Consider the following 25,098-nt stretch of genomic DNA (forward strand, 5'->3'; position numbering starts at 1 on the left):
CACTAATAATTAATCATTTATATAAAAGCATCAGTTGATTTCCTATTACGTGCCAATCCACTACTTTTTAGACCTTTTCAACCTGTATCACCAGCACTCTCATGTTAGGCAGCCCTATACTATAATTCAACTATATGCTTCATCAAATTATAAATTACTACATGTTGTGAGCTTTCAATGCTGCCCTATCAACCATAATAATACAAAACATTTATGTGACGCTTACTGTGTGCCAGGCATTATTCTAATTGCTTAACACAGGTTAATTCACTGAACTCACAACAACTCTATGGATAGTTACTATAAATATCTCTGTTTTATAGATGAGAAAACAGAGACTCAGAGAAATTAAATAACTTGTTTAAGATCATATAGGTAGTAGGTAGCAAGGAGATGATCTGAATTCAGGTACTCAGTCTCCAGAATCCTGTTGTTAATCACAACATTACACTGCTTTAAGAGTGCGTGATCTGCAAATGCCAAGAATCTATTACTTCACTTTGCTATCACCAAATCCACAAGGGGAGTGAAGCATATACTTCAAAAGACTGTACTCACAGTCTTTTCACTTGAAATTACTGTATCTAGCATTCAAAATGACTACTTTTTATTAAAGTGAACTGCTCAAAGAATTTTTATATTAGAAGTTGCTAAACTGTCTTAAGAGAAAAGCTGCTATTATAAAACAAACAGCATAAGCATATCCTAAACGTATCAAATCCATTTTCAAAATCAGACAAGTCATGTCCACTGATTGAAATGTGGAAGGCATTAAACATCTGAATATAAATCTAAAGTATCAAACATTAGTAAGAATTAACTATAACTATAGCATGTTTTTTAATATTTCAGGAAACATATAAACACGTAAGTTCTTCCTTTCTTGTTAAAATTGGCTTTCCTGCCCCCATTCTTTCCAAAACATGACCTCATTATGAAATTCCAATAAAAGTTCATATTTTGACTTTTACTAAAGTCAATTTACCTTAGTTCATGGACTCTTCTATAATTTTGCAAGTGTAAATCTACAGGCAAAAGTATAATTGTTTACCCATGACTGTCTTGCTTATTCTGCCATTTTAAATACTCTCCCAGGCCTTCTGACAGATCACACAAAGATTCTATTGCTAAAAGAATGTGTCAGCCAGTGGCAAAACCAAGACAGTCACTGCCAACCTCCTTTCTCCTAAAGAATAGGCAATAAAGCTGAGCACTGGAGGCACAGAAATTTGTTTTGAAGGTCTTTTTCCTCATATAATATCTTTCAACTGACAAAGCAATTGTGTCATAAAGAACTAAAAGTACACTGGGAAGTACAAACATCCATGCTGAGGATCTGTAAATATCTTTTTTTAAAACCGCATTTAAAATGTAACTATGTTTACTTTAGCACAATTCACTTGGACTGAGATGACTAAACCATGGGTACAGGGAATTATGAAATCTAGGAAGAAAGCAAGGAGCTGAAAAGACCAAAGGGGAAAATCTCCTCAAAGTGGAATAATTCTTTCCACATAAATCATTTTGTGATTTTTTAAAGTAACCTTTATGAACCATGAGGTAGTGGAAGAGGAAAGTCAAAATGACAAATTGCTAATCATGCCAAGGGACCCCTTTTCCCTTTCCTGATGATGTTTCCTCAACATGAGTGGTAGTTTCCTTAGGCAGGCCAATGACAGAATGCTGCTTTAACTATATAAGCTATACATATCTGTATTTGGGAACTTAACATATCTTAAGCTCAGACCCCTTTACAACATAAATTCTGATAGACAGGAGTAACAGACCTTTATTAATTAATGTGGGGAATTCTATTCTCAATATTATATAATAATGACTACTTCTTTAAGAAAGAGAAACAAAAAATAGCAGTTGCTAGCCTTCCTTAAATTAATAGCCAAAAAAATACTTTGAATTTACCTTGCTGTGCCACAACAAAGGATATGAAATCAAATGAGGAGCTGTCCTTTTTGCCCATTAGAATGAAATGTTTTATGTATCTTTGCACTACCTCTTAATCCTTTTACAAAGTGCTCAGGGTACTCTCATCTCACTATTTCCAACCTGATTATGTTTCTTCAGATTTTACAGAGTCTGGGCAAATTAATCTTCCTGAAGCACGACTCTGATCCTTTCACTCTTGTGCACAAAAACTCCAAATCTCAATTTTTTACTGAATTAAATACTATCATTCTCCCCTGGTGTTCATGATAAGAGAGCCCCAACTTCTCTTTCCATTCTCATCTACTTACTATTACTCATCCCTATATTCATCCTTGTACTCTAGATAAACCAAACTTTTGATTTCCCAAATTGAGTCTTTCTGACTCCTTCCTTGCCTTTGTTCAAGCTTTTCATTCCACCCAGTTATTCTCCCACATCCAAGCTTGCAAGCCAAAATTCTGGCTAAGCCTCCGCAAAAATAACACTCACTACACAAAAACTTTCCTAATACCACCACTGCAACAATTATTACCTCTTTATCCTGATTCGCCAAAGTATTTTTTTAAACCTCTCTGATAGCCTTTATTAAATCCATCTGTGATATAATTATTTGTGAATCTCAAGTTTGTAGCTTATGACACTATGCCATACATATATTCGTTGAATGGAACAAAAATCACTGCTCAAGAGAATACTAGGTAATACTCTTCTTAATATTTTCTCCCCTCCCCTTTTCTCTTTCTTTTTTTTTTACAAATTTTGTTTTCCCTGATTTAAAAGATAATTCATGTTTCATTAAACAAAAATTTTAGTTCTTCATCTTTTTCAAATAACTTTTCCCTTGATATTTTCCCAAAAGCATAGGAGATCACAGTCCTGACAATTCTTGCTGATTTGCTGTGAGCCTATCACACCTCAATGCTAACAACCCTCAGTGTACTCATCAAAACTTGCTCTTCAAAACCAGGTGAGCATTTTACACATGGCGAATCAATTTAAGGAGCTCACTAGAGTTCCAAGCCTACCTCTGGGATACTGAACTTTAATTATCAATAGTCTCTTTCTTCAAAGCCACCAGAAATACACCAACTGACACCAATATTCAAGTTTCATGAATGGATCTACAAGTGATCTAACTTGGCAAGATTTTCTACCACTTCTCTCCTAAGTAGCCCATTCCTACGTTTATAAATATAGCCATTCGCCATATACTATCTCGAGACTAGCTCTAAGGAATGAACTCTTTAAAAAGTTTAAAAAAAAAAAAAAGAAAAGAACATAGCCATTCACATATGGTTACAAAATGTAATAGAGCAGCTCCAGACCAGCTGAAAGCAATACTTACATCTCACACCTACACAGACATATGGAATTGACTAAACATTAGCCTGGATTTAAAATAAATAAATAAATAATACCAACAAGCTTTACCTATTCTCTCTGACATCACCAATACTCAGATAATAGTAGAAGCCTAAAGATATACAGTACTAGTTCTGAATTTGTAATTAGTAAAGGGTCCTCCTTGTCTGAAACTAATTTCTTTAAGATTTTGGAGCTGTGGGCTCTGCTAATTTGCATGGTTGATATACTTGGCCAATACGTCAATTAAATTACCTGTTGAATGAGTGAGCGAGCCTCTTCAGAGACACATTCTGGCATGTTCAAAGTAGTGTGAGTATTTATTCCTGCTGGATGGCACTCAACCAGAGTCTGAAACAATCAATCAGGTACACTTCTTATCCCAAACAATATCATATTCTGTTCCGTCACAGGGTTTATGGACAGCAAATACAGAAAGCTCAACAACCACCTTAACTGGAGGTGCAGTAATCACCACAGTACCCTCTAAGCAGTTTAGGACAAGGGCTATGAGCCCACAGAACTCTAACTGAAATACAGGCAGTCATCAAAATCGCATCATAAGCTTAGGCCACTCACCCTTTTCCCTTAGTTATAAAGAGAGTGGCTCATAATAGAAAAACTTCCATTATACCCAAAAACTAAAATGGGACTTGATATCTCAAATTTTTTAGTGTTCTTAAAAACCTTCAAAGTTGAAAAGTTGTTAATAATAATGCTTTATATATGTATAGCACTTTATGGTTTAAATGTATGTACAGGTGACTTGTGTATTCCACAACCATGTTAGGCGCTCAGTATTAACTACATATTTAAGGTAGATGACTACTTACAAAAGTATGACTGTTCATTTCCTCTGTTTTCATCCCAGGAGGCAATCTGCACAATACTCAATTAAAATCTATTAACTATTAACCTCAAATATCTTACTTAAAAGTTATTGATCAGAGAGAGTATAAATTCTCTCTGATCAATAACTCTCCGTTAAGCCAGAACGGACAGGAAAAATTACAGTATTGAGAAAAAAGATAATATTACCTTTAATATCTACATGAATTTTCTAAAATGATAATTCCCTCCTGGTTTCAGACACGTATTTAAAACATACAGAGAATTTAAATCCTTACATGAACCTTACAGATTTAACTCTGTTGAAACTGACTCATAGAAAAAGAAGAGAGAGTGTGTAGTCTTATATCTCGCTATGGACTAACAGTGTGACATAACAGAATTTTACCATCAATTTATTCAATGTAATAGAATTCAACTTTTTAAAAAATCTGGAATCTTGATAAACATGCATTTTTCTACCCCCCCCCCTTTTTGGTATCAAGGTTTTCTTAGTCCCTGACCTAAAAACTAAAGGCAAAGGCTAAATAGTCTCAATTTGAAATCAAGGTAGCATCTGGATAAACTTAATAAACCTCCAGGTCACTGCTTACCTTGCCAGTGAGAAGCTCAAAGAGGACAGCACCCAAACTCCACCAGTCACAGGCTTCCGTTTCTTCCGTGATTGCTCCAACCTCTAAACACACCAAAAAAGGTTGATATTAACATTCCAAAGGTCAATTAAGCTCTCAAAATTAACATGTATTAGCAAGGTGACCTTTTTAATGCTGAGAGAGCACATACTAAATACTACTGGGTTTTCAAAATTCCTGAAAGTTACTTATCCTTCTGGTCACCTACTGTGGTTGCATTTTTTTATGCAGTCATATATTAAACTGAGACATTTGTTCTTTACTTGATAGAGGGACACCTTCAAGATGCTATACTTAAAAGTTACATGAATCTACTAGATGAACATTTTGATTAATTTTTCAAATTTGAGAATGTACAGCCAACCCTATCTCAGGGGTCATTTTTTGTTTTAGAAATAAAGACTCTAGGTTTCAGAAGGAACTTCAAAAATTATCTAAACCAGTATTAATTATCCTTTGAGTTACAGACTAGAAACCAGAGAGGTGAAATGCCTTGTCCAATGTCATATAGTAAATCAGAAGCAGAACTAGGACTTAGTTTATAGTTTGATCCCTCTCCTAAGTAATCAATTGTTTTCAACTAAAGAAGGAGGATGTGAAATGCAAATTTACCCATTTTATTATTCAGAAGTACAGATAGATATGGTGTTTTAAGCCACAACTGAAACTACTGGCTAAGATGAGGGCTTTTAGAATATCTCCAAATTACAGTTTTATCTGTGTTATCCCTATCTCTCACCAGCACAAGTTCCTGAAATGTAATACGAGTTTTCAGGTGTCATCCTTCAGTTTTCTTCACAAATCAGCAATAACTCCTCATTTCACCATTTTTGAGGCTTTTAGCTCTTAAGTCATGTTTGATGTCTTCTTGTCCTTTCCTAATGACATTCAATTAGTCACTAAGCCTGAATATATCTGCCCTTTCATTTCCATTAAACTGACAAAACACACTTACTATTTGTCTGCAGGTAGCCCAAAACTCACAACAATCATGTTGAAAAGGTTTTAAGTAGTTAGGTTGGAACTTGGACAATAATAAGTGGAAGTGGTGCTCAGGCACCCCAGCCTTTTAACCAATACTTAGTGAATCTACTGTGTTGGAGAACCAAAAAAACTCATAACACAGTTCGAGTTTTAAGTCTTGAAGCAAAGGTCATATGGATAAGAAAAAGAAAAAAAGAGCCATTTCTATGCAAAATACTGAAATTACTCCACTTCAGCAACCTCCTTCCTTATCTCTGCACCTACTGTATTCTGGGCTTCACAAGGCCTATGTACAACTATACCCTTCACACCAGCTCCTACCTATCTTTCCTCCCCTTATTGTGCTACATGCCAAATCACAACCTCCATTCTCTAACTTAGCTGCTCTCAGCTAGGTGGTAAAAAGAAAACATAGATATTTAACTGACTCATATTATTGTGTGAATGACCAAAAGGCTTCCTCCGAGAGCCATCTGCATTCATAAAATAGCAGCTTGCTTGAAAAACTGAGAACTGTCTTACTATCTAACAATAGAGGTTTAATTATACATGTTTTGACACATGAATTCAATGAAATATTACTACATAAGCATTTTAAATGATGTATTCACACAAGGTTTAGGTATATAACTAAATGTCTGGATATATTAAATTTTAAAAAAACAAGCTATAAAACAATAGAATCTTAATTTTAAAAGTACATATATTTTTAAAAGACTGGTGGGAAAATGTAACAAAATGTTTTAGTGCTTTGCCTCTGGGATGGTGAGATTTTTATTTTCATTCTTATACTTATTAACCTACACGAATATCTAAGTGGTACAATTTTAAATGTATAGCAAGATGGCATGAAAACATTCAGGCTTGTTGGAGCAGGAAAGATGAAGCTATATAGGCCAGTCCTCCCTAAGAGTCTGTTTGCCTATAGTTTCCTCTACAACGTTACACTTGATCTTAGCCAAGAGGCCGAGAAGCAATCCTCTAAAACTTTAATGTATCATATATTAGAGACAGCAGTGGACTAGGAATCAGAAGTCCTGGGTTAAGAGCCTTAAGGAATTCACTTGATCTCATCCATAACACGAGGGTGAGATCTGAGGACCTCTAGGTTAAATTTAGCTCTATAATCTACGATTCTGATACTTAAGGATTCCCTAAAACAGTGATTTTCTTGAAGGACAATTCCTTGGGGGCTCTCATTCAAAGTACTTATGTTACCCCTCCCAGATTCAAATACACTGCCCCCACCCCCATTCCCAAGCTCCCCATAGAGAGCCACCATCACCTTTGGAAGTGTGCTCCAGAAACTTTAAAAAGGATGTGTGTTCTTAGAAACTTCAGAAAAGGAGAAGAAATTTACCATAGCCCTGTCATCAAATATAACCTTTTGCACATTTCCTTCCAGTCTAAGGCAGGCAATGGATTACATCACTTCCCTGTTCAAAATTCTGAAATGGCTTCTCACTGAACATTAAATAACATTCAAATGTCTTGCTTAACCAGGCATGTATATATATTCAGGCCTCTATAATGAGGTCTCAACCTATCAAGATTCATTCAAACACGTATAAGCAGTACAAACTAGGTCCCCTGCTAGGCACTATTCCTCCACAGAACACTATGTACTCACCACATTGCTAAATAATGTGAAACTAAAATCAGTTTTCAGAGTTAATGCCTTTATTTTTAAATATCTTGCTCAAAAATTTAAGTTATGTCATTTTCTTTAATCATAAAGCAAGCAGTATATACTCCTTAGTTTTAGAAAGGTGTTACATGTTCACAACTCAAGACCCCAAATTATTGATCAGCCATCTGTTTTGAATATGCAACCTCCAAGTCTCACTTTCCGTGTCTGAAGGTTGCTAGTAGGCACATATTGTAATAATGATAGTTGCAACAACAAAGCAGTAGCTAACATCCGTTGACTGTTTACCATATGTAAGGAACTGTGTTTAACATTGTACGTGAATTATTTAAAATTTCCAAGCATCCTTACGGAGAACTTACTTGGGCAGAATGACTTTGGAGGAGAAAGAATACTATATTTGTGTGTTCAGGGAAAAGAGGAATGCCTGACCCAGTCAGTTCAGAGAAAGCTGTGAAGATCAGATGGTTTTATAGGGTCTAAGAACATGCCCTGAGGAGCTGTAGACTAGAACCACACTCCAAGTCTCTGCTCACAAAGGTTTGCTGTCAGAATTGAGCAAAGGGTTATTGTGGTAAATCTATGCAATGTAATCAGTGACTAATATAATTTATAAAGGGAGCTTTCAAATTCCCCTAAAGGTGCGCTGGGTGTGAAATGTGTCAGAAAGAAGAGAGGGGAGGGGAGGGGAGGGGAGGAGAGGGAGAGGGAGAGGGGGAGAGAGAGAGGGAGAGAGGGAGGGAGAGAGAGAGAGAGAGAGGGAGAGAGAGCGAGAGAGAGGGAGAGAGAGCGAGAGAGAGAGAGAGAGAGAGAGAGAGAGAGAGAGAGAGAGAGAGAGAGAGAGTGTGTGTGTGTGTGTGTGCACGTGCGCGCACGCAGGCGGCTAGGGGAGGGGGATCTCTGATGCTACCATAAGCACAGTGCACCCTCCTGAGCATCAAAGATTTTTGTATGTGCGGGAGGTGGTAGGATGTTGTTTTATTATTAAAAGAAACACAGACCCATTATGGAACAGAATGTAAACCTTGCATGGATCTGCAAGATAAAAAGACTTCAAAGAAACTTCAGGATCATATTATTAGTCTCAGAGGTCCCCATTTCATATCACCTCTACAGTCAGAAGTACTTGGGCAGAAAAGTTTGAGAGTCACTTCAGGAGACAGACAAGGTGTTATTCCTTTATTGGTTTCTGTGACATTGTTCAACTAAGGAGTCTAAGAACTAGGTTCACTGGTTTTTATGCTGCTTTGAAATCCCTCACAATTTTCTGCCAGAGTCCTTAACAGGTAGATAATGACCAACATACTGCTTCAAATGTGGATGCTACAGTGTCTGACGAGCACCAGTCTGAACGTCAGGCAACAAAGACAGTAGCAAGAGACCCAAGCAGGCCCTAAAGTTAATTTAATTCCCATTTTCAGTCGGCTCGCTTTCTGGCCCAGGATGCGGGATGCCCCATGTGGCACCTGATAGAACTGCTGGTGACACCCTAGCACCATCAACCTTAGTCTACTTCATTCACTCCCCATTTCTTTTCCCATCTTTCCTCGATCTTTCCCTCTTCTTTCTTCCACTGACAGCCTGCTTCTTTTCCCCTCACCTTATTCTCTTTTTCCTCCCCACTCTTGGCTGTCATTGGTTAAGCTTTCTAATGGCACTTGGGCCTAAAGAAATTACTGATCCCATCTAAGAAAAACTGCTTCTGAAAGTCTGAAGACAACTAGGCTGAATGTCATCTTTAATCTGACTGGGCTAATAAAGAAGGATAGCAACTCTGAAAAGTTAATTTTTTTCTCATGGAAATCTGGAAAAAAGACACTGAACAAGTTTTAAATCCATCCCCTTAACAGTGCAGCTTGAACCACTTCAAAATGACTTTATATTAAGCATTCATTAATTAATGTGAAACTGACATCATGACCAACTGTCCTTGATTTTAATAGATGACTCTGAACTACAACAAAGAGTTCTATATTTAGATAAGATACAAGGAAGAACTTCCTAACGGCTCAGGAAACTTAAATATTAGAACAACTGGAAGAAGATACTTATATAATTTCTTCTTTAGGGTTTTAAAACAGAATTTCACTTTCTTTTCTTTTCTTTTTTTTTTTTTTTTTTTTGCGGTACGCGGGCCTCTCACTGTTGTGGTCTCTCCCGTTGCAGAGCACAGGCTCCGGACACGCAGGCTCAGTGGCCATGGCTCATGGGCCTAGCCGCTCCGCGGTATGTGGGATGTTCCCGGACCGGGGCACAAACCCGTGTCCCCTGCATCGGCAGGCGTACTCTCAACCACTGTGCCACCAGGGAAGCCCTCACTTTCTTTTAATAATCAGAATGAAAGATTTTGATTGTCTTTTCAACATCCCTTATAGATCAATAATTCTTAGATTAAAATTTTAAAGATATACCTTGAAATTGCATTGCCAAAAAGAAGACTGAGGTTGTGTGGCTGTCAAAACCAATACTCTGAAACTGCTTTACTTGCAAAATCTATATAAAATTTTAAGCATAAACCAAGAGTACTGATTCATATATAAAACTACATGATAGCTACTACAAACACAAGGTGAACAGTCAGGTATGTTGTGTCAAAAGCAGAGAATATAAAGAAATATCAAATAAATTTGTGAGGGTTCTTTTAAAGTATAACATAGTAAAGCTGAGAAATCCCTTTAAACTCCCTACCTTGAATTTTTTAAATCTCTGGTGGGAAAAAAAGCAGAAAAAAATTTTAAAGGATAAATTCTGCACTGCTTTATCAATTTTCAAAATATTTTCACTATAAAACCCAATGTCTTCAGTTCCCATGCATGCCCCTTCCCCTGACACTACATTCTATATTTGCAGTTTCCAGGGTGGTAAAGCAGTAGTATCCTTACTCTCCACAAGGACAGCAGGGCTATAAGCATTAAGCAAAGGGATCAGGGGGAAAAATAAACTATTCCCTAAGAAAACAAACAAATCCTCAGATTCTTCCCACAAAAACTCAAAAAGAGACAGTGATATCAAAGAATCCTGAATTTTTGTCTTTGAGTCAAAGAAATGTATTAACAGGGCTCTAGTTCTGCTACTGTTTGAGCCTGGCTGGGTATTTTAGCTTTTCTGAAAATGAGGACAGCCAGACCTCTAGCATTCTTTCTACCTGTAATTTTACAATCCTGAAAGTGTTTTCAAAAGCACTCATGAGCCTTTCTCCTAACTTCTTCTCCCTCCATTAACCTAAGATGCCCAAAGAGTGGGATTATGCTAAAATGAGCCAGCATTCCACATTCGTCCTTCTTCTCCTTTCTACACACAGCCACCCTTCCTTTCCCTAAGAGACCTGGTGGGAAGCAAAATGAATCAGTGTCACTAAACCTAACCGTTACCATCTTTTAATGTAATGGAGACACAAAATCAGCTCCAGATTAGATTTCAACTCGTCCAAAATTTTTGGAGGACATCAAATATGTGAGAATAGTTTAGTAAAATTCTAGAAATCCCACTTTAGCACTATCAATCCTCATACTCTAACACAATATAGAATTTTATGGATTCATACTAATGATTCAAACTATCATAATTCACAAGTGAATAAACAAGTTTAAATAAAATAATAAAGATACCACAACGTAAAAATGTGCCTTGCCTACCTTTGTTTTACTCACGTTTAACACCTCATAGAACACTCTTCAACAAGCCAGGACATCTCTCAGAAAAATGATGCTGCCTTAGTAACCCATATTGTCAAAGGGCTTGCTAAAACATAGACTAAGAGAGTTTTATAGTCCTATGATAGAGTTTACTAAGTCTCCCTCTTACAGCCAAAAATAATACTGTTAATCTGACCCCAAAACTGTACTATAATAAGCCTTGCTCCTGAAAAGTAAAAGAGCGAAAAAACAGAAAGCCTGGACTCAGGAAACCGTAAAATGTCTCTATCTGTATAAGAAGTGAAGGGAAAGAAGCAAAGTATACACTCTTAGACTTGAGAAAGTCTGAAAGACACTGGAGAGACCATTCGGTCCCAGAATTACTGAGATCATGACATATACTATCTACTGGCCCAGGCCCTGTCTTTTAGGGCTATATAGTTTAAGCCACATGGATGTGTCAAAGACATGACTCAGAAATAACTGTAGATAATACTAAAACTATGATGGAAATTGTACAGAGAATTTTAAAAGCTGGAAAATGCATCTCAAACTCAAGCTTTATAAATGAACACCAACCTTCCTATAAAACTTTATAAAGATGAATCACCCAGCTCGGTGCTTTGTGACCACCTAGAGGGATGGCATAGGGAGGGTGGCAGAGAGATGCAAGAGGGAGGAGATATGGGGATGTATGTATATGAACAGCTGACTCACTTTGTTATAAAGCAGAAACACACCACTGTAAAAAATTATACTCCAATAATGATGTTAAAATAAAAAATAAAAACAAAGAAAAAAAAAAGATGAATCACCTTATATTTTAAGTAACTGTGAATTCCCAAATTCAGAATTTACTTTTCTTTAACAGACATTACTGTTATGGTGCTTGATAAATAAGTGAATATGATATTCTACATTTAGCTCTTTGATGGATTTGTTAAGGCACATTTTCAGACTGGTGACATCACTTGATTCTCCACTAAGGGAGACCCACACAGGTCATCACATCCTTCTTCTTACCTCTACTGATCACAACAAATAGCTACCCATCCCCATTCCAAAAATCTTTAGAGACAATTCCATGACCTCCCTCTGGCAGTTGTGTTCTACTGTTGCTGTCTTCCTTTCAGGATATGATAGGAAATACAGTAAATTCAGAGTTTTCTTAGAAGAGAATTTCACATATAGAGAATTTCTATTTTAATTTAGAGCAAGTATTTAAATATTTCTCCCAAACTCTTTTCCTTAACTACACTTCTTTAAATAAATAGAATCTTAGATGCCTCATTTCTCTTCACTTTCAAAGTTATAGTAACTGTGGAACTGTTATTAAGAGGTCATATAAAACTCAGTGGAAAAGCAACAATTGTTGCAAATCATGTGTTTATATAATGGTCAAATTAAACCAACATTTAGATGTTGAAAGAAATAGTTACATAAACGATAGAGCACTTTATCCAAATATCAGAATGATGGAACAATTTTAAAGCCACAAACCTATAGAACACATTAAAATGAGAGTCAACAGTAAGTATACTTTCGGGGGGGGGGGCAATATAGTTTCTAAATGCACAGGGCTTTTTTTCCAAAACAATATTTTAAATTTTGACGTTAAATACCTGATCTTAAGGATTCCAACTCTCTCTTTTTGGAAAAAGAAAAAAAGTAAGAAAAATACATTAGCTTTTAGAATAAAAGAGAGCTCTTTGGTGAATAAGAATATAAAAATTAAGCCACATTCTTATAAACCTTAAAATTAAGCACCACATACACTTTTATAGTATCAAAAAAAAATCTGTGGTGTCTAAATTTTCCATAAATTCTGTAAGTGTTCAGTAAGATTTAAAACACTATTACAATTAGTTTGTTAACTTTCTTCCAAGGGAGTCAAGACTTCATTAATGGCCTTAGATCGTTTTTTTTTTTAAGTGTTTTTTTTTAAAAATCTGATCTATCATTAGTGACATATTTGGACCAAGGGTAAAAGAACATCTTTCTTCTGCAATGAGCATTCCATGTTAGCTAGAGCATGCAAACATTAGTCCTGTGTTCCTACACAGTCTTTCCCTGCAGCATCTGTTGCTAATTGAAAGGGACTAGAATTACAAAATTCTAGTCAATTTCTCTCACCAGCTCTTGCTGTGTATAAAGATTTTCTATGCAGGGGCTGAGCATTAGTCTTCCACTACAGCTGATGACTAAAGAGCTAAGAGAAAGAAACACAGAAGAAACCATTTCTTTTTTCTTTATATATCCAACAATACATGGAACTAAACTGTGAGAAGAGGGACAGCTAAGCATATCTTATGTTAGCTTGGTAAATTACAATTCTGTAAACATAACTATTCACCTATAAAGTCTATTAATGTCCTAGTTAACCAATTGTGTATGTCTTCTGCTTGGACAGTCTCTTCTTTTTATACACATCTTCAAAAGTAACTGTCAATATTAAACCAATTATGCCTTATTTCTAGCTCCTAGGCATAGTACCTGGAACATAGAAGGCACTTAATAAATGTTTGTTGAACAACTATCTCCATCTTGTGTTTTGTAGCACAGTGCAATCAAAACACCTCCAAAGGCCTCATCACATGCATTTTAAGTCTACTGAGCACAGAGATCTACCTCAAGTCCTTCTGCACCCTTACATGTGGTAGGCCAGAAAGTTTTCAACATTATCTAAAGCATACTCTGGCTGCTGGCTGAAACGCAAGAATGGAGGTGATGATGGTGGCTTAAAATGGGGTGGTCTAGTGGACACCTTCCAGGGCTCCCCTCTGCAGAGCACAATGACTGCTACAGTTTGTCCTGGCACAGGTGGCATGCGGTAAAGAAAAGAAGCTGGAAAGCCCTGGGAGGAGGAAGACAGGACTGGGAGATAAATCAAGGTTTCCCCTGTCCCTGTTCAATGGAAGGAATCTAGACACACAATTACATGAAATGTGCTCCAATGGGTAAGCTGGTGATAACATCTGAGTAACTCTAGAGCCTGGAATCTGCATTTCCTAGCCCATCCTTTCAAATGGGCATTTTGCTCCTTTTTTCTTATTTTATATTTATATTTATATAGTTCTATTGACATTTCAGAAAATGCTGGCTGCCCAGTTATCTGTTCCACATTCCATGAAGTCCTTCAACAACGTACTCAATCAATGATTCAAATGCCTTATTGGTCGAGTAGAGAATATGAACTGTTTAAAAGTTGCTGGTATCACATTGCTCTAACTCATGAGAGTGTTATCAGGGAAGACCAGCAACAGGGGCGAGCACTTTCCAGAGGGGAGAACCTGCAGCAGCTGGGGCTCAGCGCTCCTGTGCATGCCCCCCACGGTGATGGGAGAGAGGCGGTGCTGCCCCCCTTCCACACACGTGCCTTCCAGGCTCATCCCAGTCTCTAGGCTTGCTTCCTGCTGCCACCACATGACTAATTCAGTTGGTTTTCAGGTAATCAAATTATATGAAAGCCGGGGCCTTGGGTTGTACTGCGGAGACTTGAACGTAAGTACTAATTCAGGCGAGTTTAACCAAATTCTGCTTCTCCCACTACCCAGCTTTTAATTCCTTGTTGTCGTGGTGACCTGGCAACCATGTTCTGAGCTTTCCTGCAATTATCTGCACAACTTGGGTCAAAGATCCTTGATTTAACTAGATTCAGCATTCCAGAGCCAAAAATTACTTGTTCGAGGAAGTTTATAGGTATCGTTACTATACAGTTTTCTTGTGAGATAAACTAAGAGACAGGTAACTACCATATGACTTCTGGCTGACTGATTATAATTCTGAGCTCTATACAATCTCGCTTACTCTCACCCTGCGTTTCTGGTAGGAAAAAAACCAATAGCATGCTCCATTTTCCATTGATCATATCACAACTCCATTCTGAATAGCCATCGGGTGTCACAGTGTTACCCAACCAAAGCCATTACAGTTGATTGATGAGAAAAAGGCTAACTGAAAATTGTGAAAATGACAGGCGCAGTTTTCTCTCTCTCCCCGCTGCTCTGTTGCTGTGTTAGGCAGGCAGAGCTACATGCACTGCTATTAACAGAGCTTCAGGAATTCTATTTGCTTTATCACCAATTTTTTAAAACCTTAGCATTTTTAAACATTTATTTGAAGGAAGTATTTATGAATAATTGTTTAGAAGGAGTCAGCCCTGGTTACTTCCTGGAGATTCAAACTGACACAATTTTACATGGTATAAAAACTGATGATTTGGTCAAAGTAGCTAGCCAATAGTTCTGGTACATAATGTTGAACTCAGTATTACATCTTCTTTGTTAAATACCACAGGTAAAAGATAGTTCACTTTCTTCTTTATAATAATATGGTGGTGAGACCAATTAACTGAACAGTTGCCAAAAATCCATTTAGACCTTAAAATTAAGAAGCATTACACTGCAGCTATTACTTAAAACATTGTAAGTGTCTAACCTTGAGTTCCTCTTCTAAAAAAAAATTTGTCCAAGATCATAAAGAAAAAGATGTAGAGTAAATAAGAAGTTAAAATTAACTTCCTTTGAATAATCTAAAGCTTGAAGTAAACCCCCTATTCCCCAATATCAGGTAGTACTAGGAAATGTACAGAGATATCGTTTTTATACAGGAGGGGTGAAACACAGTATCAATTCTTTCACCCTTATCAATTCTCTAGTTCTAACAGCTCAAGAATTTCTTCCCATGAGAGGAATTAATGTGTTATTCACTAAGGTGCCGAATAACAAGGACTGAATACTCTGCTATTACTCTGTCTCATTCTCACCACTAGAGACAAATCACATTCTGGCCTGATGAGAAGTATGGTTTCAGAATGGGTCTATTTCAACATGGAGTGACCTTAATGCAGAGGTGAAGGTGACTGGCCCATTTTTAGGGGGTTTGTGAGGACTCCAGGATACACCCTACCTAGGGATGGATCCCAAGGTTTCAGACCCTCAAACATGTATAAAGTAAGCCTTTACTCTTCTTTCCATCAGAAGGGTCTTGCCCTTCTGGACAAGGTTAAGACTTGACTTGAGCCTCTTTTTGCTTAGCCTAATATACTCATGGCACAAGCTTCATCAGTATACAGGGGTGGAGTGCAGCAGGGAATTTTCCTCAGTGTAAAATTTCCGCTATTCTATGGCAAAATTGAAAAGATACTGGTTCTCTCAAAGAAGACGTAGAGTTAGTTATATAACATTAGGAACTAAAGGCGAAAGATTAAAAGTACTTGCTAATCATTCGAGGAAAACATTAAAACATTTACTATGTACATGGGAGCTACTGTTGAAGTTTTGCTTAAGGGTAAATCAAACAAAACAGTTCCTGTTTGAAACATAACGTTTAAATATTAACCACAAATATTTCATTCTTTTAAAATTATTTCTATAGCTCCCTGTTGCCTTTTTCTTCCTTCTCCTTTGGCGGGGGTGGGCGGGGGGAGACTGGACCAGGGATGTAGCCATATTTCCTGGTTATAACATTATTATTTCAAAATATACATCTATATTCAGTTGCTTTCTCTAGCAACTTCATTCACATGCCTAAAATGAGTTTCCTCACGCATGGTGAAGTTACCCAGGACCCAGAAATTCTCAGATCTAAATGATTCTTTCTTCTTTTAAACAGCTTTGTTTGTTAAAAATCTTGGCATTTAAATTTCACCCTACTCAAAAGTTGTCTTGGCTTTTTTCCTGCAAATGAAAACAGTTTCCATAAATTCCTCATTTCCGTATTATATACTTTATGTGCAAACTATAAATGAGTAAAAGGAGAATACTTAGAAAGTCCTTCAAGTGAAATAATTTTTTTAACCTTACTGATGTTAGACAGGAAATCAGTATTTATTTCTCGGCAGAAAAGTTCTTGCCCTTAATAAGATGGACTTGAATTTTGACATCTGTGATCTTCTTAATATTCAACAAATCTATTTCAGACAGATATATGATAAAGCAAATATTATAGGATGTTAATTGCAGAATCTAGGTGATGGGTAAATATGGGTGTACAATTCTTCCGACTTTTCTGTATGTTTGAAATTTTTCAAAATAAAATGTTAAGAAGAAAGTTCTTAAAAATCTATTTTACTACTGGTAAATTAAGGCCTAAAAAGTCTTAAATAACTTGCCCAATGTCATGCAATGAGTTAATGGCTGATGTTAGAAAAATATTGTTTTGGTGATTCTCAATTTCATCGTAACATTCTAAATCTTAAACCTACGATGCCCTCGTGGTATTTTTAAACCATCCATGGTCTGAGTCCTAGATCTAATTATCAAATACATAACTATCACACAGAGCACCATGCTTAAAAAGCAACTAATCGTGTGTAAAGCATGTGTATGAAGAAAGGCAGGGGAGACTACGCCCCAAAAATATATTCATGGATTATTTGATAAAGTCAGGCTAGAAGAGCAAAGAGAAGTAGTAAATAAATGTTATGCTCTAAAACTGAATTTTGCAGAGAGTTATCAGCATGATTTTTCTATGTTTCACTTTTCACCGTCAGCTGTGAGCTGTTTCCAAGTGTGAAATCGCCTAAGAGAGGAAGCAAAGCTGTCATTTGACATCTGGGAGCGTGGAGATTGGGCTGCGGTAAAAAGCACTTTGGACTTCTTCAATTTACACACATATTCACCTATAAATTCTCAAGTGTGAAAAGTATTCAATGAGAAATATCAATGTAAATTTCAAGCATTTATAAAGGCTCAAAATCGGGTGGAAACTAAAGGTGAAGGACACACTCATAGGACACCATATCAACTTGTTAAGACTAGAATGGGAAACTTAAGTGATTATGTTAGCATAATAACTAACATATAAACAATTTTATTCACTTGTCTTAGATTGCATATTAAACTTTCAAATCCAGTCTTTTGTGTTTTATGTGCTTAATAAGTTCTATTTTCTAGCTGCTTTTTTATGATGAGAGACGAGACTGCTAAGAAAAAAATACTGGTAAAAGAAAAAATAAATACTTTCTTGACATTTTATTTTTCCTTTATACTAAAAATACTATAAAAAATTTATTCTATATTATGATAAGTTAATAGTTCCAATGATAAAGCACATTAAATCTTCTAAATACATGTGTGTTCGTGTGTATATACAAATTGAAATAAAATCAGAGTAACTTCAAGGAAGTCCTCTGGAGAAGAATAACCAATTAATTCCAGTTATTCTATAATTCTCCAGATTATTCTATAATCTCTCATAACAAAAAAATAGAAGAATCTGTCTAAACATCTCTCAATAAAATATCTAAAACTCTCCTCATGTGGAAACTAGACAGTGTTATATTTATATCATCAGGCTATACAATCTATTCCCACTTTGGGGACTATTTCTTTGCTCTTTCTTTCCTGAACTCCGTTCTGTGTTTCTGTGGTATGAAAGGAACCCATTTACCATGAATGATGTTTATTTAAAATAAAACCTTTCGAGAGAATCATCCTAGATAATCTAAGGATACAAAGTGAACCTAAAAGGAACGGCTTCTACTTTGAAAACAGGGCTGGGTTTCATCAGTGAATTCGTATTCTCAAGACCCTCTTGATGGGTCTGCAGCTGCAGCCATTTATTTGCTGGCTTTTTCACAGATGTAGACAGAGAAAAAGCTCCATGGTTTTTGTCTTTTTGTTGTTGGATTTATTTTCCTTAATATAAAAAAGTGACAACTTTTTTTAAAAAGTTCTTCATTTCACTGTAGAAACTTGTGAACATCGGACATCCCTGGTAGTATACATCGTTGAAATGACTATGACTTTTAAAATCTAAGATCGCAAAGTTGGCAGAAACTACATTTAAATAACAGAAGGTGATCATTTGCATTTCAAAATTTATCTGTCTTGCTTTTCCCCTCAATTAGACCAAAACATGTTGATTCACAGGTTTCTGTGTGTGTGTTTTCTTTTTTAAACTTATTTATAGAGCAGAATAATGGCCCCCCTGCTAGTTTGGCATTTGCTCAAGTTTCTGTCCATGTAAATCGAATCTGTTACTGGAAATTTTTCTCAAAATATAAAGGCACATCATCCACAAGATAAAAAGATACACTGCTGATATTATAAAGTACAGGGCAGGTGGATAATGTTTTTAGGACAAATGTGTGATAAGGATTCCCAGGAGGGAGGCGTGGTAGGGGTAGAGGTTGCATGCTGTTCAAACAGAAGTGAATCGTTCTCATCATAATCTTGTGACAACTTTACTTTCTAACCAAACATCAGCTGCTTAACATGCTTTAGAGTTACTTGGACAAAAATACTAAGGTTAGAGTTGGGAAACAGGAGGGCAAGGGGACGTAGGAGGAGAATTACTTCAACCCTTAGTATTGCAAAGGACAGATCAAAAGATGACTTAGTACTCTATGTCCCCGTGTGTTCATTGATTTGTGATTTTTAAGCATTGAAACATTAGCTTCTTATCATTGCTCCCACCCCTTTGAGAAGAGGAGCAAAGTCTACTTGTATTTCTATCAGTAGCACTGCTATTCAGTTTTAAAACAAACAGTAATTCACAAATTTTTGTTCCAATTCCCCTTGCATTATAAGCAATGGGTAGGAGTACACACACCTAACTGAGTTCTGCAACTCTAGGTTTAAGACCATCTAAATTAGAACACCAGCATCACTTTTCAATTAAGGTCATTACTGATTGAGTTTTATACTGTTGATAAAACAAATTAATAGACCCAAGGAATGGAGAGACTTCCCACATTGTTCAATGCATGCCATAATACTAGAACACTTTTGTAACTCACAAAGCTTGAAAGTACAATTCTTTTATGCAAATAGTTAAAACAAAGCCCTTCTTCAGACTACAGCTTTTTGCAAATGTTAGTGAAGGACAACCTGGACGAAGACAGCAAAAATCCATTAATGGTAGACTGCCACCTGCTGGTAAACTATGAGAATTGTGATTTCTGGGAAAAGGCTTAAAAATTAGAACTTGAAAACTGATCGCTATTAAATTCAGTACACAAAACTGTATTTCAGTACACAAAGTTGAAAGTATGTATTTGCTGATGTATGTAGTATGGTTTTATTCCACATATATTATAATTCTCAGGAGGTCACATGCTATGAAGGTTAAAGTGAACACGCCTACAGTTTGAAGAAAAATAATCTGCTAGAAAACCGAAGTACAACCTTACAGATAGTTTTCAACAAGAAAGTAAGAAGAAAACTAGGAAAAAAAGAGTCAGTTATAAACATTAAACTGCCCCATAAACATATGGTTTTGATGTGAGGTTTATACTGCACTTGACTTCAGGATTTAACAGGTTTTACTTAAAAGAACTCCCAGATTTAATTTTGATCCTAAAACCCTGAAATTCATTATAATTAACATATATTTATTTATATACATTGGTACCTAAAATGTTACTTATAATCCAATTAGAAAGGGGAAGGGTCTGTTAAAAAATAAACCAGATAACCATAATAAAGTGATTTCACTATGAAATTTTTTTGTTATCCCATTAACTAAATCATACTAATAAGATTTCAAAAGCCAGCATAATATTATCTATTTGAGAAAGAAAAAAATGTAGGCATGCTCTATCACCCCTAGGAAGAAATAAAATCAAACAATCCTAATTTGGGGGACGAAAGAGGAAAGAAAAGAGTATAACAGTAAGAAGAAAATCTAAATCATTGTTTTCAGAAAATAGTTTTAGTATATTTGCTTTGCTGATTGAAAAACTGTGCTATTTCTCAATACAGAAATAATTCTTAACAATGAAAATGGTAACTAAAAACAATATAGCTCTTTGAATCCTAATTATAATCATTTCCCATTATGCAGGGAAACAATGTTAGCATCAATAATAATGCTGGTTTGCTAGTAAGCATTAAATACTGTATTAATCAACAACTAAGCGTATCATGTCAATACAATCAGTTTGAACCTCCTCTGAAAGCCAGAGGGTGACAAGTAAAGCAACTCTGGCCATTCAAAGAGGCTGAATGCTAGGCAAAAGGTGAACAAACTTTGGATTCAAACACAGCCCCATCTGCACTGATGACAGACAGAAACTAACTCAAATCCAATTCATATGCTTAAGAGACCTATAATTATCAGCAAAGGATCTAATACCCCCAGAAATAAATCTCTAATTTAAAAAAAACAGACAATACAGTAAAAGTAAGAGAAACCTGTTGTGTCAAATATTTGGTTATTTCAAAACAAGAAGAATATGCTTCCTAAAATTTCTCAAATATGGAAAGAACTCTTTAAAATCTGCTCTAAAATGCCAGGATGGCACATCACTGAAATCACAACATTGCATTTTTTTTATTTCAAATTTTATCCATTTTTAGCCTTAGGAATTTTACTTTTTTAGTCATCTACCTCTCACATCTTAAAAATCATCCATTTACTGGGCTTCCCTAGTGGCACAGTGGTTAAGAATCCGCCTGCCAACACAGGGGACAGGGGTTCCAGCCCTGGTTTGGGAAGATCCCACATGCCGTGGAGCAACTAAGCCTCTGCGCCACAACTACTGAGGCTGTGTGCCACAATTACTGAAGCCCACCTGCCTAGTGCCCGTGCTCTGCAACAAGAGAAGCCACCACAATGAGAAGCCCATGCACCACAACGAAGAGTAGCCCCCACTCGCCGCAACTAGAGAAAGCTTGAGTGTGGCAACAAAGACCCAACTCAGACAAAAATTAAATAAATAAGTAAGTAAGTAAGTAGACTGTCCTCTGTGACTATGAATGGATAGACAAATGGATAAAGAAGATGTGGTACATACATACAATGGAATATTACTCAGCCATAAAAAGGAACGAAATTGGGTCATTTGTAGAGACGTGGATGGATCTAGAGACTGTCATACAGAGTGAAGTAAGTCAGAAAGAGAAAAACAAATATCGTATATTAACGCATATATGTGGAATCTAGAAAAATGGTACAGATGAACCGGTTTGCAGGGCAGAAATAGAGACACAGATGTAGAGAACAAATGTATGGACACCAAGGGGGGAAAGTGGCGGGGGTGGTGGTGTGATGAATTGGGAGACTGGGATTGACATGTATACACTAATATGTATAAAATGGATAACTAATAAGAACCTGCTGTATAAAAAAATAAATAAAATTCTAAAATTAAAAAAAAATCATCCAATTAAAGAGGATACTTAAAGGTCCTTTTAAACACTAAGAAGTTGACATTTCTATGAATTCATGGCCAGTTCTAAGAGAAGTATAAACCCATTTAACACCATATACTAACAAATATACATACACACATATACTATGGATTCTGTAATGATTTTTATCCCCCAAATTATCTTTTGTAAAGGGTTAAAGAGATAACCAAATCCAACATATTGTCAACTGCTAGTGAAAATACAACTTCAATAAAGAAATGAGAGCTGCCAAACTACTTTTCCAAGTGAAACATTTTAGGAGATTGCTCTAACCTGGGGCACAGTACATTCTCTCTATGGCATCGCTGTCACAGGAATCTTCAACCTCACTCCACCTGCTAAAATACGTTAGCTGAATGTGTCCTAAAAACAAAACGACAGGAGAAATCAAAACATTTTTCTCTTCCATTTTCTGCAGAAGTGAACTGTAATTACTCCTTTTGTAGCTAAAAACAGTATCATTAAGAATAATGGCATCATTAAGTACTAGAAGCTATTACTGGGGGTGAATTTGCTGCACTGATAATGAAGCTCTAGACAGGAAATGAAGATACTAATTACAAGATAAAACGCCTACTCAGTTAATTGGAAGCAACAGCGAATAAAAAGAAATGCATTTGCAAAAGTTCCTGACCTCTATCATTCAATAAGATGTTGTTTGGGTTCAAATCGCGGCACACAATTCCCTCTCTATGTAAAGCATCAAGGGCTACCACCATTTCAGCTGCCCATCTTTGAATACAGCCCTCTGGGATGTAAAACCTGGAGTTTAATGCTAATTTTTTATCAAGGTCCTCAAAAATCTGGTGTATTTCCTTGTCTCCTTCTAGTGCTAACCCACTCTCTGCCTTAGTCTCAGAGTCTCTCTGAAATACAGTCGGCTCCTCTTTAGCCAAATCATCAGTTTGATCTGTAAACAGCAATACTTCTTCAGTTTTTAAAGTGTCTATATTTACGTTATATTCATTAGCACCTGAGAGTGGGTCAGAAATATGGAATAAGCTTTCTTTTGCGTTGTTTGCTGTTACTGCCGATGCAACCAAGCTAAGTCCTTGAAACTTAGGATCCGAACTGTGTAACAAAGACATGTCTCCCGCATTACTATGATCATCAGCTGCTACAAATAACATCCCAAGATCTCCCTGTGCGTAGTGTTTCTCTGTGATACTACGGGATTTAGGCCCACAGGGATCACTCAGTTCCTCTGTGCCTTTTTCTTCACGTGCTTGGCACTGTTCAGTACTAAGCCTGAGGCATAAAACATCAGGGGTTTCCAACAGTTTACTTTCTATTATGCCTATATTAGTCTGTGTGAACTTAGTAGGTCCCATTGCTGCACCATCTTTCATTGGCTCCAATTCACCAGGCAGATTTACAAGAAGATCAGGCCTTCCTTCATCAGTACCACTGACATCATCAAAAGCAGCATCTTTAAAAGAAATAACCGGGACTGAGTCATCTGAGCCCCTGCTAATGGTGTCATGAGCTATAAACTCTACCTTGCTTTCACTAGTACTAAAACTTCTGGAAGTGCTGTCTCCATCAGAAAGAGTGAAGAATGGTTTCAAAGGCTCTGACTTTAGACTATACAATTTTTCTCCAAAATCAAGTCCTAAGAGTTCACTAGTGCTATCCTTACTATCTATTCTAAAGAATTCCATGGGGCTGTTTTTAGATCTACTGAGGGAATCTGATGTTCTTGGAGAACTAACTGCTTCCAGGCCATCATCTCCAGGAAAGAACTTCAGCTCATGGGCTGTCAGCTGTGCGCTGGGGCTGTCACTGTCAGCAGCAAGGTGTGCTGGGAAGTTTTCTATAGCTTTGGTATCAACATCATTCCTTTCAGTCTTTATGAAAAGCTCCTCATTCAAAGACCCTGGTTCAATCTTTTCTTGCCCATATTCATTGCATAATGTTAAATAACTAGTAGTACATTCTTCTTCTGAACTTGAGCCAGAATCTGGCCATTTTGGAGAGCTGTCTTGCCCATCATCATCTTGTGTGCTATCATCTTGAGAGCTTGGAGTAAGACTAGTCTTCAAAGGCAGAATTTTAAGCATGGCTCCACCATCACTTTCTCTGGATTCAAAGCTGCTGCTGTCCTGAGGACTAGATGTTGGCTGTTGCAGTTGAACTTTAGCAAGTGAAGATTTTTTCACTGCTTCGATGTCAAAGCTTTCTTCAGGACTTCTGTTTAGAAACTTACTGATATATGACCAGAGTTTGCCACCTGTGAATAAGCATAACCAAAAAAAAAAAATTAAGAACACCAAATTAATGGTTACTTATTGAAGCCATTAAAAAAACAAAAAGTATTCTAATAATCAATCAAAAGCAAGTCAATGATACCCATTAATGTCAAGTATGCTGTAAGAAGCAATTTAATAAAGTGCCTTCTTGAAGAATAGTCGAGCTTGGATTTGGGATTCACGACAACAAAGAGTCTAAATAAAATTTTTGCAATGAAAAGAAAACTAAATAACTAACTAAAATGCTTTCTTATTATTGCTGACTGGTGAGTACAGTTTCAAGCATATCTCCTAATATCAATTATTTTTTAAATGACAACCTATTTCTTCCTTTGAAGAGAAATTGGTTATAACAAATACTAATATGAAATTTCACAGCTAAAATTCTACTTTAATGTTAAACATAATTTACTCTAGAAACATCTATGTTCTACTCTGTTTATTAATAATTTTTTCAAGCATGGCCACCAAAGCTCTATTGACTAGAAACAGTATTACAAAAAAAATAGTTAAATTTGATTCAGAAATCTTAAAAACAGTAATTGTGGGAGCATACTTTGTAAAGATATAACTATTGCTCCCAAAAATAGGAACTAATACATCAAAAATGAAACCCTGTACTAACAAGGAGGAAGCAATTATTTTCAGCACTTTTTT

General features: G+C 36.4%; 1 protein-coding gene across 7 annotated transcripts in view; it reads right to left on the reverse strand.

The window, feature by feature from the left end:
• Positions 1–25,098, reverse strand: part of RPS6KC1 (ribosomal protein S6 kinase C1) — a 221,614-nt gene that overhangs the window by 12,870 nt on the left and 183,646 nt on the right. For 6 of the 7 annotated variants that reach the window (XM_067728978.1, XM_067728975.1, XM_067728977.1 and 3 more), the window contains 4 exons: positions 22,827–24,422; positions 22,466–22,555; positions 4,749–4,831; positions 3,562–3,657 (listed from right to left, as the gene is read on the reverse strand). In XM_067728978.1, the coding sequence (XP_067585079.1) occupies positions 3,562–3,657; positions 4,749–4,831; positions 22,466–22,555; positions 22,827–24,422 (1,865 nt within the window). The remainder of the gene's footprint in view (positions 1–3,561; positions 3,658–4,748; positions 4,832–22,465; positions 22,556–22,826; positions 24,423–25,098) is intronic. The other variant, XM_067728976.1, reaches the window with a different exon arrangement.

Source organism: Pseudorca crassidens, chromosome 2 (genome assembly GCF_039906515.1).
Source record: "Pseudorca crassidens isolate mPseCra1 chromosome 2, mPseCra1.hap1, whole genome shotgun sequence".
Lineage (NCBI taxonomy): Eukaryota > Metazoa > Chordata > Mammalia > Artiodactyla > Delphinidae > Pseudorca > Pseudorca crassidens.